The sequence below is a fragment of the Lepidochelys kempii genome, chromosome 9, assembly GCF_965140285.1.
Source record: "Lepidochelys kempii isolate rLepKem1 chromosome 9, rLepKem1.hap1, whole genome shotgun sequence".
NCBI lineage: Eukaryota > Metazoa > Chordata > Testudines > Cheloniidae > Lepidochelys > Lepidochelys kempii.
Window position 1 is genome coordinate 47221997 of NC_136388.1, and position 22134 is coordinate 47244130.

General features: G+C 43.7%; 3 protein-coding genes across 7 annotated transcripts in view; 2 read left to right on the top strand and 1 right to left on the bottom strand.

Moving 5' to 3' along the window:
* Positions 1 to 10160: 10160 nt before the first annotated feature.
* POLR2D (RNA polymerase II subunit D) lies at positions 10161 to 16000 on the top strand. Its single transcript, XM_073360156.2, has 4 exons — positions 10161 to 10342; positions 12256 to 12436; positions 13893 to 13988; positions 14476 to 16000. The coding sequence occupies exons 1-4, from the start codon at positions 10270 to 10272 to the stop codon at positions 14552 to 14554; spliced, it is 429 nt and encodes a 142-aa protein (XP_073216257.1). The 5' UTR covers positions 10161 to 10269; the 3' UTR covers positions 14555 to 16000.
* LOC140917395 (uncharacterized) lies at positions 11453 to 22038 on the bottom strand. Of its 3 annotated transcripts, none has more exons than XM_073360153.2 (2): positions 20415 to 22037; positions 11453 to 11575 (listed from the first exon to the last, which is right to left on the bottom strand). In XM_073360153.2, exons 1-2 carry the CDS (start codon positions 20932 to 20934, stop codon positions 11487 to 11489), a joined length of 609 nt encoding a protein of 202 aa, XP_073216254.1. In that variant the 5' UTR covers positions 20935 to 22037; the 3' UTR covers positions 11453 to 11486. The 3 variants fall into 3 exon arrangements, with proteins under 3 accessions (XP_073216254.1, XP_073216253.1, XP_073216255.1); XM_073360152.1 differs by lacking the exon at positions 11453 to 11575 and adding an exon at positions 19120 to 20293 and having other exon boundaries at positions 20415 to 22038; XM_073360154.2 differs by lacking the exon at positions 11453 to 11575 and adding an exon at positions 19120 to 19756 and having other exon boundaries at positions 20415 to 22026.
* Positions 21950 to 22134, top strand: part of WDR33 (WD repeat domain 33) — a 106748-nt gene continuing 106563 nt past the window's right edge. Inside the window, exon 1 of one of the 3 annotated variants that reach the window (XM_073360150.2) lies at positions 21950 to 22125. The gene's annotated coding sequence lies outside the window, so the exon portion shown is untranslated. The remainder of the gene's footprint in view (positions 22126 to 22134) is intronic. The other 2 variants (XM_073360147.2, XM_073360151.2) reach the window with 2 other exon arrangements.

Sequence of the window (22134 nt, forward strand, 5' to 3'; positions counted from 1 at the left end):
CATCATGTATTTTATGTGCTCTGCATCCTTATTGGATCCTTTGTACCATGTCAAGTATGAAGTTGATGTAAGAATCACTTTGTCCATCTTTTCACCTAAGGCTCTTCCCAGTATGATAAGTGGCATGCATGCAGCATTTCTCTCCATTTTCCTTCATAGCTGCGGGATATTGTGAAATAAACCTGTCATCTCCAGATGCAATCTTTTCTTTGGTGATAAGAGAGCACGTTTTCTTAAGGCTGCTTTTACATTATACAGCATGTATCATTTACATACGATACATGATATTAGACTGCACTGACTTAATGCTATACACTACATTAAAAAGCAATTACAACTATGTGTATTATATACTGTTAAAGTTCTATTAATTATGTTTTGGTTTTACTTATTTAATGGATGCTGTACTTTTGCTATTTTTTTACTGAAATGCTTGGGTATGTTTCAAGAGCATTTTTATATCAGCTTGGTTTTAGAGTAACATACTGATTTTAAACTGTTGCATTTTTTGTGCTAATTCTATACACTTTTTTCAATTTAGTTGCCCCTTATCTTAGCAGTTTTGTGCATTTTAAAGTAGCATTTTTGTCTAAAAGTTTCTTTAAAACCGTTTATAACTTTACCAAATTTTAGTGGACACAATTTTTTAACTGCAGACTGGTAAAACTTCATAACACTGGCACAATCAATTGAATATTTGTTTACAATGTTTTAAATACATTTTAATCCAAAACTATTTGGACTTGTTTTTAGTTTTAGGACTTTTTAATCTTTTTTAATGTATTTACAAAATTTTACTCTATAGTTTTTGTTTTCTTAGTAACATTTATTTTACACCTACAATTAAACTGAACTTTTGGATAGGATTTTAATGCCTGACAGTTTTGTCAGGTTTTTTTAATGGCCATTGGACCATTTAAATTAGCTTTATTGTTCACAATTAAGAACTTATTAAAACAGAGTTTGGGTGGCACTTTTTAATAGGATTTTTAATAGGATTAATAGCTTTTACTTCTAATATTTACTGATATATTTATTTGTGCTGGGTTGGCATTTGCTTTTAAAGCACACAGCTATTTGAAAAAGAAAACCACTTATTGTGGCTTTTCTTTGGAGTCCTAATAGAATTTTAATTAAGTAGTATGTTTTATTTACATTTGTGTTACATTTTTAAACTGTACACACAGCACGTTCCATAGGAATACACACTTCTTTTACAACTTAACTTTTACTTTTAATTTGTTATATTAGCTATTGGAATTGTGTGTTTTGTACTTAATTTCTATATATCCCCATCAAAGTGACTGTATGATTGCCTGGAGCCATCGTAAAGCTTAGTGTTTATAACATTGCTTTTTTTGTGGCCATATTTTTGGTGTAGCTCTGGAGGTGCGCTGTTGTTGTGGGTTTTGGTTTTGTGGGGTTTTTTTTTGTTTGGGGGGGTTTCAGCTTTTTCAGCTGCTGTTTTATTATTCAAAAAAGGGATTTGGGGGTTTTTTCCACTATTTTCGTTTTGGCCACCTTATTTTTATTTATTAATTTAACTTTAACATTATTACTTAATTTACAAAAAATGGTTAAATTTTGAAAAGCATTGAAGCACCTGAAGGGTTAACTAATAAAGTTAAGAGTGTCAGGAGGTGTTGGCTGCTGCCCAAAGTGTCTGTCAGCTTTGAATGAAAGATTCAGATAGATTTTTAGTGGACTTTTTTAAAAGCTAATTGATTTTGCACCTCCTTTTAAACATTTCTTTTAAAATAAGTGTGTTTTTTACATTCTGCAGTCCCTTGCTATGTTGTAAACGGTTTATTAAGAGTAGGGTGACCAGATAGCAACTGTGGAAAAACAGGATGGGGTGGGGGATAATAGGTGCCTATATAAGAAAGTCCCAAAAAGGGACTGCCCCTATAAAAATGGGACATCTTGTCATCCTAATTAAGAGACCAAATAAATATTTTAAACTTGTTTGGCTTAGCCTTGCCAGCTGAGCCTGTTAATCTTCCTTTCCTAAAATGATTTTACATTTCTGAAGTTTTCCTTCTGTAAATTGTAAGTTATGAGCAGATGATACTTAAGTTGTTTACATTTTAAACTCAAATTTTTATTTGTATATTTAAACTTTGAATAAGCTTTTTTACAGGCGAGAATTTTTTTTGGCTTGGGCTATAATAAGCGCTGTGTTCTAACCACGTCTTGTTTTACTGCTGTTTTCACTGCCTTGCTTTCCTTTTGTGTTTCAGCTATTTCAGGCTTTAGGAAGCTGATTGTTTACACTAATTTTTTTCTGTTTTGGACAGGCAGTATTTCCTTTGTAACTTACTAGGCGTGTTTTCCTTTTTTTACAATTTGTTGTTTGAGCTGATCAATGCCCATTGTGTTGTTTTTAATTATTTTTTTATACAAGTGTACCCAGGTTGTTTTTACTAGTATACTCGGAAGCAATTAAGTCATATAGAAATCCCTATGTAATTTTTAGTGATTTTGATTAAATTGTTTATAGTCCAGTAATTTAAATTAGATTGTCATTTTGCCTGCAGCAGCCAGCACAATTGATTATTTACAGACACATTTCTCGGGAAAGGCCATTTTTCTCAAAAGGTCTTTAATGGCTTCTCTGGAGATGAAGCACATAATGGTGGAAGTTGTCACCACCAGACCTTCCCTTTGCATCATTTGTTTTATTATTAAGGGTTTTATTATACTGCCATAAGTGAGTTCCATTATTAAACTGAGCATTCCTCTTCTTGAATGCCTTAATTTTAACATTTCCACAACCCCCCCAACTGTTTACCTCCAAACGCTGCAATGTTCATTTGTGCAAATGCTTTTTTTAACTTTTTGTTTTAAAGTGACACGTTTGTCAGGCAAATCTTTTTGGTGGCATTAAGCTTATTTATGGTTTTTGCACTTATTTTTTAACTCCGTACACTTCACCTGCAAAGCTGTCCTACGTTAAATACAGTCCATGAAGGATGGTTGCTTTTGACATGTTTTCTTTAGCTTTTTTTATTTGATTTTTATGCTTTTTACATTTATTTCTTAAGGAGGCACATTTTGTTTGTAAAGTTTTAGCCACCTGAAATAATCATTGTGACTCTAGTGCCTTGATTTGAGCTTTCTTTGCGTAGGGTAAAAAAAACGTAGATACTATTTTTTTTCATGGCTGCCAATGGGTCCTACATTTTTTTTAAATGTCAAAGGCATTCAACAGCCCTCTGCTGTGCTCTGCCAAGCATTCTTTTTTGCCTGTCTAGTTCTACGCTCTGGAGTTCCTTTTTCATCCGATTCCAGTCTCCCCCTAATACTTCTCTGGGGAGTCCACAGAGTCCACTCTTAGATTTAACCTTCTTCTCCTGCATGGTGTTAATTTCTTCATATTTAAACCCATAATCCCATCCAATGTCATTTCCCTCAATGGCTGCAGTGTTCACACTAAGGGATGTGCCCTTTATCTGCTCCAGATGAGCAGCAAGTCACAGCACCAGTATGTTGGGTGGCTTTTGAGACCTTATCCACTCGGTAGCCTCAGACTTTATTCACTTGGTTCCCAAAAATTCAGCTCAGCTTCAAACTTGTCCCTGCGGTTTATTTGTTGGAATACAATTAACCTACATTTAAGTTGATTAGGCTCAAGTGTAGAGGGTGGTATAAGGCAAACCACATATCCAAAGTTACATAGCAAGCTTCCTTTTATATACATTCACATATTACATTGCATTTACTATACATTATGTGTTTTGGGATTGGCTTGTTTACTTTGTAAGAATCAATCCCTGTACAGCACACTCTGTCCACACACTGTCCATGTATGACTTATTCTTTATCTTTACGTTCTGGACTTGTTATATACACTATCCTGCCCATTGTAAATGGCTCCCTAAGTGTTCCCCCTAATTTTAGCTAGTACAGACATTCTGTTTCCAGCCTGCTAATCCAGTTACCTCTCTCATCGTGTCTTCTAAGAAATAAGGCCTCACCCATGTCTAATTACTCATGTCAGCCAAGCCTACAATCTGATCCTTTGTTCCACATCCAGTATCAAGTTGACATAAGAATCACTTTTTCCAGCTTTTCCCCCAAGGTGTGAAGCTAGTGGCATACATGGAACATTTCTCTCCACTTTCCTTCAGTGCTGCTGAATATTGTGAAATAAGCCTCTGATCCCCAGATGCAATCCGAGCAAGCCCTTACAGTCGAATCTATTTTCCTGCTCTCTCCCAGCTCTGATCTTAGTACCAGGCACAGGCTCCAGTGGAACAGCCAGGCAGGGCTTGGACAGTCTAGTTTGTGAAGCTACCCAGCTATGCAACTATCTGAGAAACTGGGGCAAGTGTAATGAACCCTCAAACTAGCAGCATTAATTTACCAGCAGGTTAAGGGCTCACCCATCCTAATGGTGGAGATCAGTCAAGTGAGAGCGTAGTGGTCGTAGTTAACTCTTATAAAATGCTGTGAAATATGAAAATGAAAATGAGCTAGGTGTTAGTATCCAGAAAAACTGTTTGTTTATATATATATATATGAGCTGTTACCCAAAATGTGGGGCCCTGTGGGTTGTTTCTGTTAAAAGGAGAAATTTATCACTCAAGTATTTCTTTGAGGCAATCCTTATTTACAAAGAATGTACACAGTCCTGTTTCCTTGAACGCAGGAGGAATCAAACAGTTTTTGCTTGCAGCTCCAAGTCGTCTTTCAAGTCAGTAAGTGAACTCAAAGCTATTAGCTTTTTCTTAGGGCTATGCTATAAGTGGTTCTGTGGCTATCTGGTGCTTCCTTGCTCCCTTTTTCTCTCTAATTTTCTGGTCTTTCTGGAGAAAAAGTGATCACCATTCTCTTTAAAATAATTCTTACCATATTTGAAGCCTGTTATTAGTTATTGAAGCCCCCTCAGTCTCCTTTTCCCAAGACTAAACATGCCAGTTTTTTTAGTTTCAGGTTTTCTAAATCTTTTATCGTTTGTGTTGCTTTCCTCTAAACTCTCCAAATGGTCTATATCTTTCCTACAGTGTGGTGTCCAGCACTGGAGATAGTACTCTAGCTGAGGCCTCACCTGTACTGAGTAGAGTGGGACAATTACCTCCTGTGTCTTTCATACAACACTTCTGTTAATACACCCCAGAATATTAGCCTTTTCAGCAACTGTATCATGTTTGACTCGTAATCAATATTCACTATAACCTCCAGATCCTTTTCAGTAATACTACCATCTAGCCAGTAATTCCCTGATTTGTAACTGAATATTTGATTTTTCTCTCAAGTTTAGTACTTTACACTTGTCTTTACTGAATTTTATCTTGTTGACCAATTCTCCAATTTATCAAGGTGATTTTAAATTCTAATCCTGTCCTCCAAAGTGCTTGCAACCCCATCCAGCTTGACATCATCCAGAAATTTTATAGGCATTCTCCACTCCATTATTTAAGTCATTAATTAAAATATTAAACCGCACTAGACCCAGAAAAGACCCCTTGGGACCTCACTAGATACGTCCTCTCAGTTTGACAGCTAACCATTGATAACTATTCTGAGTATGTGTTTTCAACCAGTTGCATACCTACTTTATAATAATTTAATCTAGACCATCTTTCCCTAGTTTGCTTATGAGACTGTCATGTGTTGTCATCAAAAGCCTTACTAATATGTTGCTGACCTGATAAAAAGAGATCTGTAAGAATTAGATATTGTAATCGTCTTATTTTTCCCTCTCTGTTGTTTTTGCTTTTAAGAAGGTAATGTTTTCATAACAATAACAATACCAAATGGCATTTATTAAACAAGATCATAATAATTGCTATTTGTCACTAATTACTGAACAAAAACCAAGCTACTTTGGGCTTGACTTCTAGAGTGGTGAGATTTTTACCTGTGAATTCAACAAAAGGAAACCACTTTTCAAAATAATTTCTGTATTTTGGTTTATTTTGATAAGGGAGTTTTCCTGTCACCAACACTTCCCAAATTGTATTAAGCCAGGATACTACTGGATGATCCTTTTTTCTTCCAGTGAGATGTGGTAGCACAGCTAGTTGCTACTAAGTGGGTTACTAATTTGTTTCAAACATTAGGAAGCTAGGAATTGCCCATATTGGATCAGACCAGTGGTCCATATAGTTCAATATCCTGTCTCTGAAAGCAGTCCGTATCAGCTGGGTTTTTTTCCACTCAAAGTCCCAACAATAGGAACAGTGAGTTCACTGGTAAATTATATTTGGTAAGTTCTTTAACTTCCTTGAATATGTTTCTGTTTTAGCATATGACCTCCAAATGAATATGAAATCTCACTTTTATCTGACATTCTTTCTAACCATCATCTCTTTGCTACAAATATTTTTAAATCCATTCTTAAGACCCACTGTTACAGTAACTGGTATTTTTTCCCCTAAATAGCACATGTTAAAGATGAGCCACCTGCCCTCTTTTGTTGAATCAGTTTTGATTTGCTTCACAGGATGTACAACACTTACTGATTTAATTTTGAAATATATTTATTGGAGCCTACAAGAATAAAAAGGCAAGCTCCTCTTGAGAATATTCTTATCACTTTGGTCCTATCATTATAGCCTCTTCAGCTGTAGCTAGACACCTTTACAAGTGTCTGGCTTTCTGTTAATTGTTTTTCCACATAGCTCAGTGGAGAGGACACACAGACAAGAACCATTCAAAATTCATAACTACATGAGCTACCTACTATTCTGAGAAGATTGGTGCTCTTGGCAGATAGGTTATCTGAGAAGTCGCCGTGATTCCAAGTGCGTTCTAAAAGCTTCGCTGATCAAACTGGCATTGAATCTTTTCTTGTTTCATTGTAAACTTAATAGAGATTGTCTAATTTGCCAGATGTTCCCTTCAGTGTTTTAATTCAGTCTTCCTACCTGTACTGTTTAGCAATCTGAACTAGTTTCCAATCAGTTTCTCCACCTCATCCATTTATCCAGATGGAATGCTTTAAACATTTAGAGTTGGTCCATTCATAACTTTACAGCCTACCCTTTTTCAAGTTTTAAATACTTTGCTCTTACTATTCTGTAGGAAGCAGCGCATTTTTATACAGGTGAACAGTTAAATCTTCTGATTCTTTAGAAATTACAGCAACCCATTCTTTTATTTTTTTTTTAAAGGTTGTGTTTCAATCATATGAAGTCATAACAGCATGGGCAGCAATCTCATCAGATCTTGCAAACTAAACAGGATTAGGTTGGGTAGGTATTTAAATGGAAGGGCTCCAGGAAAGACAAAACTGTGCCAGAAAGTTGTTAGGTATCTTTTGGTGGCACTCTTCCGTCACCATTGTGGCATTGAACTGGCATGGCATGGAATAGGGGACATTGTGTAAAGAGATTCCATTTTTTGAGGAAGCTTAAAATCAAGGTCCTGACTACTGGTAATTTAACATCACAAGGCATTTCCCCCACAAAATTTGGGGTATTAATCACAGTGAACTAGTTAAACTCCAACTTGGGTAGTTTAGAATTTTAAGAAGGTAAAATGTTTCTCTAGCTTTACTTGGATACGAAATTCCTCATGTTCTGTCGCCTACTCATAACCTCTCTTGTGGCTTCCCTTTGCTTCCCTGTCAGAAAGTCATTTTTCTGCAGGGAAGCAAAGAAATGGGCGGGGGACATAAATTCTGAGCATGCGCAGTGGTGCAGAATTCCCCCAGGAGTAAGATCCTTTATAGAGCATATAATGCAGGGGTGGGCAAAATTTTTGGCCTGAGAGCCACATCGGCATTGAGAAACTGTATGGAGGGCCGGGTAGGGAAGGCTGTGCCTCCCCAACAGCCTGGCCCCTGCCCCCTATCCACCCTCTCCCACTTTCTGCCCCCCTCGGAATCCCCAACCCATCCAGTGCTCCTTGTGCCCTAACCGCCTCCCTCCCCCCCCCCCCCCCCCCGGGACCCCACCCCTTATCCAACCCCCCTTTCTCCCTGTCCCCTGAGTGCCTCGACACCTATCCACACTCCCGTCCCTAACTGCCCCCCGGGACCCCACCCTCTATCCAACACCCCCTGCCCCCAGACAGCCCACCCCCGGGACTTCCACAACTATCCAACCCCCCCCGACTGCCCTGACCCTTATCCACACCCCCACCCCGACAGCCCTGTCGGAATTCCCATGCCTATCCAACACCCCCTGTTCCCTGATTGCCCCCCGACAACTCTTGCCCCTTATCCAACCTCCCCCCCCATACTGCTCAGAGCAGCAACGCCCTGCTACCCAGCCACGCCACTGCCACACTGCCCTGCAGGAGTGGTGGGCCAGAGCATTGGCAATGCGTCGTGCTGAGGCTGCGGAGGAAGGGGGACAGTGGGGAAGGGGCCAGGGGCTAGCCTCCCTGGCCAGGAGCTCAGAGGCTGGGCAGGTCGGTCCTGCGGGCCGTAGCTTGCCCACCTCTGATATAATGTGTAAATCAGTTTAGAAACATTCTTGGTGGGATTATGCTTGGTGAAAAGCCATTCTGTTTGCTGTCATAGAAATGTAGAGCTAGAAGAGACCTCAACAGGTCATTTTGTTCATTCTGCCACACAGAGGCAGGATTAAGTATGTCCAGACCATCCCTGACACCTTTGTCTAACCTTTTCCATCTTTCTACCACTATTAAGTATTTGTCAGTAAGATAGCTAGCTCTATCTCTAATACACCTATCACTGTAGGGTCTAGGCCCTACCGATGTAAATGAAAATTCTATCCATGAAAAAATCTTAAATTCTTTTCTACTCCCCTATTAAACCTGCTGTTCATAGTGGGCTTTCTTAGGATGTTTGCTTTCCTGTAGAATGTAGCTGGTCCACTCTCTAGCTCTGCTATTGGAGGAAGACTTGTGGTAAGACTGTCTTGCAATACAATTTACTAGTACCCAGTCTCTGTGTCAACCTGATTTCTGATGTTAGAGAGTCCCAAAACCTAAGACCCACCATTGAGAATACCTTGCCTTCTAGTCCCTGAGAATTTCACCATCAAATGGAGGGACAGGCTACAGTTGCCAGTTTTGGTTGGATGTATTCCTGGAGATTTCATCACAGGACAATCTTTAATTCCTGGAGCCTCCAGGACAACCCCGGAGGATTGACAACCCTAGGACACGCAGGCAGCATCTCCCAACCAACTGCCAGAGACTATTGATACATGCAATGTGGTCTATGGGTATGGATGTTAGATCATCAATATAACCATTAGTATCTGCATACTATATCCAGCTCTGCCATAACTGGAAATAGTCTAAAATACTGGTAGATACCAAACGATGCTACAACTGGCTCCTTAGCATCTTTTCAATAATCTTGCCCTGGAAGGAGATATTAGAAATAAGCAAGAGGTGGTTAGATTATCAACATGATCCTGAGCCAGAGGGTCAGACAAATGCACATATCGGTAACTGAGAGCATTGCCTCTCACCTTAGTCAAAAGTGGATTAATAGATTCACTGGTGGCTTTTACCAACCAGGAAGGGTGGTGGGTCCAGCAAATGCATTACAAGACCTTTTCCTATGCAACTGAACCAAACTATGTCAAGAAAAGTAGTGGGGATTTGCTTTTTTTGAGAGGTTGTCTTTGGTGCACTCAGTTATTTCTGCCCTGTAGGATGTAAGTGACTGCCAAAAGAAGCAACAGTTGTGTGGATCTGTGTCTGGGTTAGTTAGTTGCTTATATGGAGTAGTCATACGGGCTGAGAGAGCTACTAGTCATTGCTCTGGCCGAGGGAGGAGAAAGATTCCTTTGCAGTTTCCACACAAGATCACACAGGCTCCATGCTGAGTTTTGAGCCCAATAACATGAAATGTCCTCTCTGCAGTGAGCTGGAGGGGGGCGAGAACTTGATGTCTTGCAGATGGGGTTGCACCAAGGCCTGGTTCCAAATTGGGTTTACCCTGTAGTGTCCAGCGGCAGGGGAGCTGGCCCTACTCGGCCTGCCCATGCCATCCCTACTGGCAATGAGTTAGTTCTGTCCTGCCTCTGGACCAGCCCAGCCCTGAGGGGCCCGGGCCTACCACCCAGCAGATGGCGGCCGGGGCTAGGCCGCACCACACACGCTGAGGGACCTTTTTGCCCTGGACCCAAACTGCGGCCTGGCCCCGCTCAGCCCGGTCTGGGGGAAGGGTGGGAGGGAGACGCCGGCTCTCCCAGCAGGCTGCGCCCGCTCCGCCCCCCGGCGCCCCCCGGCGGGAGCCTCGGAACTCCAGGCTCTGGGCGCGCAGCCGCGAGGCAGGAGGAGGGCGGGGGCTCGCGGCTGCCTTCGCTTCCGGCGGGGAAGCCGGTGCCGGCTGAAGCGATGGCGGCCGGAGGCAGTGAGACCCGGGTCGCGGACGTGGAGGAGGACGCCTCGCAGCTCGTCTTCCCCAAAGGTGCGCGGGGCCGGGGGCGGAGCCCGGGAAGCAGGAGAGGGAGATTCCCCCGGGAGCTGGCGGGGACGAGTGGAGATCAGGAGAGGGAGATTCTGCCCCTCCGGAGCTGGGGGGGCACATGGGGGGGGGGTCCGGGGAGTAGGAGGGGGAGACTCCACCGAGCGGGGGGATGGGGCGCAAGGGGAAAACATGGCCTTCTCCAACTTGTTGAACCCCAAGTTACCTCCCCCCATTCCTGTATCTGTTTCCCTGTAAATAAAAGGAACAGTTCCCAGGGGAAAGAAGAGTCTGGAAATCGGGGGCCACTTGACTGCACCCAACCGTATCAATACAATCCGGCTGCAAATTGGGGTTTGAACCTGTGCTGTGCCTGGCCTTCTGGGGAATTAAAGCTCCAAACATGAAGCTCCTGGTGTAATTCTTTATCTGGCTGCAGAGTTTTGGCCTCCTGGCCCTTGTCTGACCCAGAGTTTAACTTGGGAGCTCAGTCACATTTCCCGAGCTGTTGATCATTATAAATCCCCATATATCAAAAATCAGGGTAATTTCAAAAAGAAAAAATTATGGAATCTCTGATAGCTGTGACAATTGCTCAATCATCATTGTTGTAGCCGGCCATCTGATTCCAGCAGAACCAGTACATCTTTGAAGTGTTCTTTAAATGACATTATATAACGCTTTTCAGTGTATAAAGGAGTATTATTAGTATTGATTGTACCATGCTGTGCAAATACAGGACAAAGAGGCAGTCTCTACCACAAAGAGCTTTATGTAAAAAACCCTGATATGTATCAAGCTGGCACAATTAAATGATCCCTGGGTTTGATGTGAGGAACTCTATTTTTTCTTCTCTGTGGTCCATGACACAAAGGTATTGCTGCCTGTGAGAATATTTTCAAATTATTATTATTTTTTTGTTTTGGAAACCAACTGTTAAGGTTTGAAACAGGGATTACAACTGCCCAGTGGGTTCTGCTGAAAATATTCTGAATCTGAAAAAGATACTAATATTTGAATAGCTATATTTGTTCCTTAAAGGTGTCTTGAAAAGGGAAAAAAATTGGGTTTATTCTCTTTTTTGCTTTTCTGATGTAAATGGAGACCCAAAATATTTGCAATCTACTTGCTTTTTAGCATTAGAAATTCATGTCCTGTCTATTCTGGTAGTCACTCTTGATGACAAGCAAACTGGTGAAGTGGTTACAGACCAAGAGCTGAGAGAGAGAAGTTGATCTATGGAGAGGGGAAAGAATTTTTAGTCAGACTGTTTAAAACTTTGTTTTTATTAATGGCTATTTAATTTCAATGACTAAATAACATTTCTAATAAAGGAAGCCTTTGTTAAGGCTTTGTTAAGGAGGATTCTGCATCCTCCTCCTTTAATTAAGGTGCTAGAAGTAAACATCCCTAAGACCTCCCAGAAGCTCTCCAGCAAAACCGCAGAAGATCACACTTGCCATTCCTGATTTTTCTGAGATAAAAAACAAGTAGTAAAACAAGCTTATTTTAAAGCAAGTTACAAATCCAATTTTTAAAAAGCCTTTTCAGTTTTACCCCTTTAATATTTGCTTTTATTTTGGACCTTTGTGTCAAGTGAGTAATATTAATTACAAAACTATGATTAGCTCAAAAGATAGGGCTGGTAATTTAAGTGTGTATGATCAGAAAGTTAAAAATAACTGGAGTGCTATTCACTATTGTAAATCCAGTTGTGTGGCCTTGGAGGAATTATAGTTACAGTCTCATTAGGAATGGCTTCCAGGTCATGGAGTACAGGATTTTCACAGTCAAAGCTGAACCTGTGGTTCATTTTTCTTCTCCCCAAAGCTATATCCAACACGAAACAAAGCATATAGAAATTGGCTTCTTTGTTGTTGTACTTATCTTTCTCTCACACTGATACTCGCATACAGAATTTGAAACTGCTGAGACGCTTCTAAATTCAGAAGTGCACATGCTTCTTGAGCATCGTAAACAACAGAATGAGAGTGCTGAGGATGAGCAGGAGCTTTCGGAAGTCTTCATGAAAACTCTGAACTACACGGCTCGCTTCAGCCGCTTCAAAAACCGGGAGACCATTGCCAGCGTCCGCAGGTGAGTGGGAGAGTCAAGGAAAGATGATTTTATTGGGAAATTTAGTATGTAATGTGTGTGCTGTATTATGAAGTTGAAACATGGTAGTTATTGTTATTCCCAGGAGCAGGGTTGCTGTAGAGCAGTGGTTCTCAACCACAGGCTGAGAACTCCCAACAATCCCCTATACCTGGCACCCCTGCTCAAAGCGGGGCCAGAAGCAGAGTCCTGGGTGCTGGGCCGGGTAGCCCGGACCCCTGCATGGGACTGGGCAGCTGGATCCTGCAGCAGGGCCAGATGCCGGACCCCCACGCAGGCGATTGGAACGCGGGACACCCCCCTTCGCAGCCGAAGCCTGACCCTGAAACCCCACTGCATGGGGACAGGCGGCCGGACCCGGACCCTGCTGTGCGGGACCAGGCAGCCGGAACCTGGGACCCCTTCTGTGCGGGGCCAGCTGGCCTACAGCTGGACCTGGACCCCTGCATGGGACCAGGCAGCCAGACCTGACCCTTGCAGCGGAGCCCCACGTAAAGCCTGTGGGTGCTGTAGCACCCCAGCAAAACTCTAGATCTGAGCACCCCACACTACCCAGAGGCCCCCTACCCCAAACCTAGCTACAGACCCATTTTCCTGCCCCCTGCCTCCCTGCAGCACTCACCAGGCCCCTGCTGGCAGGAGCGCTCCTGCAGGCTGCCTTACTCTTTCTCCCCCTCAGCCAACCCCACCCCCTGCCTGACCAGTGTGGCAAATTTTGAAATTATTTTTAGCACACAGCTGTGCTGCAGCTGTGTCCTAGTTGGGCTGCATGCAGTCCACAGGTTGAGAACCGCTGCTCTAGAGATCTCAGTCATGTTTTTCTGGGGAAGTGAGAGACTTGGTGAGATTCTGTTAGAGCAGTGGTTCTCAAACTTTTTTGCTTTGGTGACCTCTTTCACAAAGCAAGCCTCTGAGCGCGACTCGCCCCCCTTCTAAATTAAAAACCCTTTTTTATATTTAACACTATTTTAAATGCCAGAGGCGAAGCAGGGTTTGGGGGTGGAAGCTGACAGCTCATGAACCCCCATGTAATAACCTTGTGACCCCCTGAAGGGTCATGACACCCTGGTTGAGAACCCCTGTAGTAGAGTGGGTAACAAGAGGCCCGAGGTAGGGCCTCCAGAGCTGTTTTGGTACAAATATTTATATGACAGCAGATTGTGGTAGATGCAAGGGACTTTTCTAGCCCTTTTTTCTTTTGGGGGGGGAGGGGCTTCTGGGGTTATTGTGTGTAATTTTTTTGTTCTTACTAGCAGTAATGGGGTTGTATTAATAATAAAATAAATACAACTTATGCTGCCCTTTTTCTCATCCTCATTCCTTGTTCACAGATCTGTCAGCGCCATGTCATCAGTTCAGTTTCTTTTACATTCTTTTCCTTTCCTCTGCTTTTTTTATTCCATTTTTCCTATATTCTCACCATCTTCTCTTTCTGCAGTTTGTTGCTCCAGAAAAAGCTCCATAAATTTGAATTGGCGTGTTTGGCTAATTTGTGTCCTGAGACAGCTGAGGAGGCCAAGGCTTTGATTCCCAGGTGAGAATTTATGTCCTGTGTTTTATGATTTATGGGTTCTGTGATGCAGGAATAAGGGGAAAACTGAGCTGACCTATTGTTTCCTCTTTGTATCCAGTATTTCACAGCCACAGTGGGCTGGCCTAAAAGGTACAATTCTACATGATGCCAATCAGATAACTGTGTTTATGCCTGGCCCTGCCCATTCCTGAGTGTTGTACCCTTTTAATGTCATGTCCTGAAACTGATCAGTGAAAAGGTGGAGGGAGAAAGATACCTGATTTGCATAATTCAGTGTGGAGGCACATGAGAGCTATAACATGGGGCTTCAGAGTTGTGTGTGTATTATAACACAGGAGGAGGTGGAGATTTTGGATAAATCATGCAATGCCAGATGGTACCAAAAATGTCTGAGGCACTGGTGTAGAAACATGAGGAAATTCTGGATATTAAAAATGAAAGCACAGGGAAGAGGCTTGTTTCTATCATTACTGTTCTTATCTTGCAGCCTAGAGGGCCGGTTTGAAGATGAGGAGCTACAGCAGATTCTTGATGACATTCAGACCAAACGAAGCTTCCAGTACTAGGGCTAATTACTAGCCCTTATTATGAAAAGAAAGATCAGAGAATTTCAAATGTTTCTGTGCACACCAGTCCAATCTAGCTAGCTCCAGGACAGAGTAAAGAGAGTTCTTGATGCACAGTACTTCAGCCTTGGGTCCCGCACAGACATGTTTAAACTGGGGACCACTCTTTGACTTGTTGGAAACTGTAAACTTGACAAAGACTCATTTGCAGTGAGAGCCATGGAATCTTGTAAACTCCTGTCTCGGTGGTTTCGGTACCTGTTTCCCCCAACTCTCTGTCCCTGCCAGGGGAATCTTCAAAGTGTTGTACATTACAGGGTCTAGGATAAGCGTGGTGTGATTCTTCTTTCTTATGAACTCCAGTTACCTAAGGTGGAGAAATTTTGTTCCCACTGGTTGTTGGAAATCCTAATAGTTTGTAGAATCAGGGCTAATAAGATTCTGAGTGTCTTTTGAAATGGTTTTTTTTTAAGAAAATATTTTTTTCCTCCTTCAAGAGTGTATAATTGTTCAGTTTGAATTAAAATGTGATGTTTCTTATTATGTTCCTATACTTTGTAAATATTATCTGATTCACTCCAACTTTAATTATTTAAGTCCTATTGAGAAACACTTTGACCTGGAAGGAGGGAACAGTCTCTGGGGAGAGAGGAAGGAAGATAGTATTCTTGATCCAAACATCAGTTGTGATTATTAATACAAATGAATATAAATGAGCAGAATTGTATACACATATTTTGGGAGGGAGAGAAATATGATACTCTTATTAGGCTATGATTGGAAACTTGACATCCAAATCCATAGTGTTGAAAGATCATGCTGCTTTATAATAGCTGCCTGAGTTACCTTGAGTGACACCTATTGACTCAGCAGCAGTAACATAACTTATTCCTTTTAATATCATTATGTCTCCTGGAATCTAATAAACCAAACATACCTTTCTGATTAACCACAGTAACTTTAATTGGGTCAGAATTATAAGAAAAGGTAACACGGGGTGAGGTCCTGTATTTTATTAGCTACATCCACCTCGTTTAAATCTTAGATTCAATCTCTAGCTGCAGCTGTCATCAAACAAGTCTTTTATACTCTGCCTCACAGGAGATTTCTGTGACTGCCTCAACTACATGAAAATACTGATCTTTAAAAAACAAATTGAGGTGTTTTAATAAGAACTTCATATCAGAACCCTTACCTCCTAGCCTCATTACTTTTGGTGGTAAGGAAGCCCTAGCTAGATTATTTGGCTTCTTTGACTTGTTTTCTTTTAAATTTGTATGATTAGGTGTGATAGTTGTCTCTTGTTGATATTTAAAAATAAGATGGCAGGCTTTAGAGAATAAATCTAACCGCTTTAATGAGCTGAATCTGATCCCACAAGGCTTACATCGTCCTCTGCTAATAGACAGATAACTACCAAACATTGAAATCCATAATAAATTACAGCTACCACTTTTCAAAGAAGATCGGAAGCAATAAAACAGACAAGATGGTGGGAAGAAGGCCTCTTAGAAACCTCCGTGAACTGCTATTGTATGATAGAACTGAACTACTAAACATGTAATAAAGGGGTTGCTAATACTGTATAGTAAGGGTGTTCTCAAAATATGAACATTATTCAGGGCTATTTTATTGTAGAAGGTTTGTGACCCCTTAAATTAGCGAGATGAAAAGATGAATTCATTGCACCTTGGAAAGAATAATTTGAATTACTCAAATGTATTACTAGTTCCTAAATAATCTGTAACTGCTCGAGAAAAAGACTGGGCTACTTATGTGGACAGCTCATTAAAAATGTCTGTTCAGTGTGGAGTTGATGGTCAAGAAGGGAAAATATAGTATAGTAAAACCTCAGAGTTACAAACACCTTGGGAATGGAAGTTGTTCGTAACTCTGAACAAAATGTTATGGTTGTTCTTTCAAAAGTTTACAACTGAACATTGACTTAATACAGTTTTAAAACTTTACTATGCAGAAGAAAATGATAAAGTGAATAGCTTTTTATATACAAGCTGTAGAGCTTGTTTCCACAAGATCCTGTAGCCAGTCAGGAGCTTAGTAACATATCTAAAATAATTATACATCTATATGAATAATGAATAGTCTTATGCATTTCTGGACAGTATGAGGCACCAAATACTGGACTAGAGATGGACTTCTGATTTGTTAATTTCTGTGTAATATTTTTACCTCCCAGGGCAGGGTTGCTCACTGAGCTGCTATTCTACGCTCCTGCCAATCTATTTGGCAGATAAGTTGTTCTGCATTTATCAGGAGTTTAAAAAATTGCTCAATACAGTTTAACTTAAACAACCAAAGCAACCATGCAGTAGGGAAAGTAAAAATAGAAACAAAAAACAGGTTAAGATGCCAAAAATCCCAGGATGTGGAAGGGGATTCTCTCTGCTGGTCCTCAAAGCTATATATTACTGCTTCCCATAGCTGCTTACATCTTAAAATGAATACTTTAAAAATCCCCTTATTTTAAAGTAGTGCATTCTTAGCTGTTACTAATAATGCCTTAGATATTAAAACTGGCAATTCTAAAACTACAGTTTATATTTTATCTTTTGGCCTTTTTTACTTTTAGCATCTGCCTTGGCTGGGACAATGGAAATCAATGTGAAGTCAAGTTCGTTCATTATGATAATTTTCATTCCCTGAAGGCTGAAATGTTTGGGTTGCATGCACTGGTAGATGGGGGAGAGGGATGTTAATTTAGGATTTATGTCCCATGGCTGTGGAATTCTCTTGGTATGATCTCAAGCTGCTGGTTACTACCCTTCCCCATTTAGTCAGCTCTGTCCTAGCTGCTCAGTAGTATTTTCAGGGCATGGCTACACTTGCAGATGTAGAGCGCTTTGAGTTAAACTCACCTTCAAAGAGCACAGTAGGGAAAGCGCTGCAGTCTGTCTACACTGACAGCACACTGGCGTGGCCGCATTTGCAGCACTTGCAGCGGCATTGGGAGCGGTGCATTGTGGGCAGCTATCCCACAGAGCACCTCGTTCCATTCTGGCACTGTGGCTTGTGGGAAAGGGGTGGGGGGGCAGGGCATTCTGGGTCCTGTCTCAACTCCACGTTATGCATCGGTTCGTATCCTAGCAATCCCTGTGCTTCCGTCCACATCTGGCGCCATCTTTCAACGTTTTTTGTCCTGCGCACTCTGTCTTCCCTTTCGGTCTGCAGGAATGGAGCCCAAACTGTTGAGGAGTATGCTGACGAGTCTCACCAGCACATCATGTTTGGCAGTTGAGTTATTCCTTATGATCCAAATGATCCAAATTGACAGTGAGGGCTCCGATGATGATATAGACTTGAGTACGCACATGAGTTTGCTTGTGGCATTCACGGACATGCTCACCACCGTGGGACGCTGCTTTTGGGCTTGGGAAACAAGCACTGAGTGGTGGGATCACATTGTCTTGCAAGTCTGGGATGATGAGCAGTGGCTGCAGAACTTTTGGATGAGAAAAGCCACTTTCATGGGAGTGTGTGATGAGCTCGCCCTCACCCTGCAGCGCAAGGACACAAGATTGAGAGCTGCCCTGACGGTGGAGAAGCAGGTGGCTATTGCAATCTGGAAGGTGGCAATTCCAGACAGCTATTGATCATCTGCTAAGCAGTTTGGAGTGGGAAAGTCGACCGTTGGAATCGTGTTGATGCAAGTTTGCAGGGCCATTAATCGCATCCTGCTCAGAAGAACTGTGACTCTGGGTAATGTGTATGACATTGTGGCTGGCTTTACACTAATGGGTTTCCCTAACTGCGGAGGGGCGATAGATGGCACGCATATTCCAATTCTGGCACCAGCCCACCTAGCCTCCGAGTATGTTAATCAGAAGGGATATTTCTCTATGGTTCTCCAGGCACTTGTGGATCCCTTGTGCGTTTGACATTAACGCAGGCTGGCCCAGAAAGGTGCATGATGCACACATCTTTCAGAACATTGGCCTGTTCAGGAAGCTGTAAGCCGGGACTTTTTTCCCAGACCAGAAGATCACAGTAGGGGAAGCTGAAATGCCCATTGTGATCCTTGGAGACCCCGCTTATCCTTTAATGCTGTGGCTCATGAGACCCTACACAGGGAGCCTTGACAGCAAGGAGTGGTTCAACAAAAAGCTGAGCAGGTACAGAATTACTGTGCAGTGTGCTTTTGGCCCTTTAAAGGACCGCTGGCGCTCTTTGTATGGGAAGCTGGACCTGGCCGATGACAGCATCCCTGCAGTTATATCCCCTCCATAACATTTGTGAAGGGAAAGGTGTACGATTCACTCAGACATGGAACTCGGAGGTTCAACACCTGGAGGCTGAATTTGAACAGCCAGAGAGCAGGGCTATTAGAGGGGCCCAGCGCGGGGCTGCAAGGATTAGAGATGCCTTGAGGGAGCAATTTGAGACTGAAAGCCACCAGTAATGTCTGGTGCCCTGCATGAGAGTGAAGTGCAGTGGTTCCAATGTTAGTAGGAATCTCTGGTTGCTACGCTGACTTGCAGTGTCTGTTTCTTTCCTGGGCTAAGGTATCTTTTACTTTATGCAATAATAAAGAATGTTTTCAAAGCCAAAAAATCCATTTATTGAAAAGAAACACAACTGCTTGGGAAACAGAAAGGGCAAGGGGATAGGGTGGGGAACAGTACAATCACAGATTTGCGTATGTCCTCTTATCATACTCAGCCTTCCTGTCTAGAGTGCTGTGCAATGAGTGCTGCACTTCAGGATGGCTATACTGCATGGTGATGGGGGTTGAGAGAAGTGGGTAAGGGTTGTAGTTTTCAGGGCTGGGTGGTGAAGCTACAGGTGTTGGATGCAGCTGGTGGCGGTAAGAACCCGGATGTTGGGGAAAGTGGGTTGGAGGTGACATGGGGGCACAAGGGAAAGAGTTTTGGGACAAGGGTTGCGGGGGGGGAGCACAGTAGTGCTCTGCCTGCATGGCTACGAGCGCCTGAATAGAGTCCACTTGGCGCTCCATTATGCTTATCAGCCAATCCGTGCTTTGCTGCCAGAGCACCGTGCTTTTGTGCCCGCGCTTCACATTCTTCTGGCAGATCCTCCTTTCACTGTCCCGCACTCCTGCACTTTTTGATTTTCATTACTTGAATGCTGCATTACTTCATGCAACATGTCTTCCTTGCTTCTACGTGGCCTCTTTCTGATTCTTTGGAGTCTTTCGGCCAGTGATAACACGGACGGCTGAGATCTCTAGGTTGCATCCGTAAAGGCAAAATGCAACACTTAACAGAGGCAGCATTGTTCACATCAGACAGAGCAATGATTCCCCTGTACTTAAGGGCAAGCACAGTCTACACAATAGCATAATTTGCCCATCCCAAAGCGAGCATGCACAACCCACGGGAGCCCCAAAATGGTGCACAGGGTCAAGCGTGACTGATTGTTTCATGGCTGTACTGTCCTCTGGGTTTCTGTAACTTGGGGCACGCCAACAGCTGCAGGGGCCACTATACTGAATGCTGTCCCCACACTTTCCACAGGAGTTCATCCTGGAAGATATCTCGCTGCTGATGGTGACCTGGGAAGCAAGGGAGGGTCTTCTACTTCAATGCGACTTCCATCCTGGCCCATATGCAGCTTGCCTGTGTGCAGCAATGGTCCCCCTGCCCCTCATGGCACAGTGGCACAGACAAGTTAGCCTTACTTGGACAAGGACCACAGTGGCTCTCCTGAGAAACCTGGGCAAGTTCTGGATGAGACCTCTGAAGAGATCACTGGAGCCAATTACTGCAATGTGAGAGAGCACATCAACGCCCTATTCTGCATCTAGGCATGCATGTAGCCCTAACCCTCCTTGCCCCAAGAGCCCGCACCAAATAACTTCCTTCCCAAAATAAAAGCCGCTTACCGGGCACTTGATCTGGTGTTTGTCCTTCCGCAAGCACCAGCCGCCATGACTGGCTACCTTCCTCCTGGCTAAAGAATAGCTCCTGGTTGCATGCATCTAGGGATTCCGGGGTGTCTTTCTCCGCCACGGCACCCTTGCTCCTGCTTTGCTCTTCTTCCTGCCTTGTTGCACTGGGCTCTGAAGTGTCCATGGTGATCCTCGGAATAGAGGTGGGGTCGCCCCCAAGTATCGCATTCAGCTCTTTGTAGAAACGGCAGGTTGCAGGGGCAGCACTGGAGCGGCTGTTTGTCTTGCGGGCTTTGCGGTAGGCATTCTGCAGTTCCTTCACATTAATCCTGCACTGCAGTGCGTCCCAGTCATGGCTCCTTTCCATCATGTCCCTTGATATCTGCCCGAAGGTATCATAATTCCTACGGCTGGAGCGCAGCTGGGACTGGACAGCTTCCTCCCTCCAAACACTGATGAGGTCCAGCACCTTGCCATTGCTCCATACTGGGGATTGCCTGGCGCGTGGAGGCATGGTCACCTGGAAAGATTTGCTGAGAGCACTCCATGCCTGGCTGAGCAAACAGGAAGGGGATTTTCAAAATTCCCAGAAAATTTTAAGGGTGGGTCTGATGGTTGGTCACTGAGGGCAGGGCAGTAGAGTTCAAAGTGATGACCAGCGTGGCTAGAACAGGCATTGTGGGACGCTTCTGGAGGCCGATCAGAGCGCACTAACAGACCAGGGCATCCACACTGGCACCTTGGCGTTCCAGCGGGGGCGCACAAAATGTTATTCCACTCGCCGAGGTGGAGTACCAGGAGTGCTCTAGCTGCGGAGTCAGAGCGCTCTACGTGCCTGGGTAATATGGAGGGGTAGTGAGCTAGTGCGCCCAGGGCTCCTTTAATGCGCTCTAACTTGCAAGTGTAGCCAAGCCCTCAGATTCAGGTGATTCCCCCCTCCTCACACCAGTCAGAGAACACTGGCAGGTATGGGGGTGGGAGGAGTAGTTCCTTCCTTCTGAGCCAGGACTCCTAAGTGCAGGAACAGATTTCAGCAGTCCTCAAACTGTGGATTGTGACACCCCCCCCCCCAAAAAAAAAGTGAGTGGCAACCCTATTTTAAAGAGGTCACCAGGGCTATCTTAGACTTATTCACAGCCTGGGGCCGAAGCTGAAGCCTGAGGCCCTCAGGTTACGTGCCCCCGGCTTGGGACTGAAGCCCTGCCCTAAAGCTTTGGTTTTGTCCCCCCGACCCCACCTGGGGTGGTGGGGTTGGCGCAGGCTCAGGCTTCGTCCCGCCTCCTGGGGTCCTATAGTACTTTTTGTTGTCAGAAGGGGATCTCAGTGCACCGGCGTTTAAGAACCCTAGGAGTAGAGCGTAGTCCATGTTACTTCTCTGTACGCATGCGCGCCCACTTGCAGCTCTGTCCATGTCGGGTCGCCCCTGTATCAACTGCACGGACCCGCACCATTTACAACTGGGCTCCCCTTGCGCTTGCGCAGAGGCGGTCTTGGCTGCCGCTGCGTCCCTATCCTCGGCCAGGTCCTCCACGGCGCCTTGGAGCGTACTGACGTAGAGCGCGTGCACCGCCCCGGTCGTTGGAGGGGAAAAGATGGCGGGCGGTCGCGGTGGGGGCTCGTGAGGCAGCGGCTTCCGGGCTAGGGGGAGTGTAGAGAGCGGCGCGGCAGCGGGGTCCGGTGGCGGGGATAAGAGAACAGTCGGACGGTGAGTGCA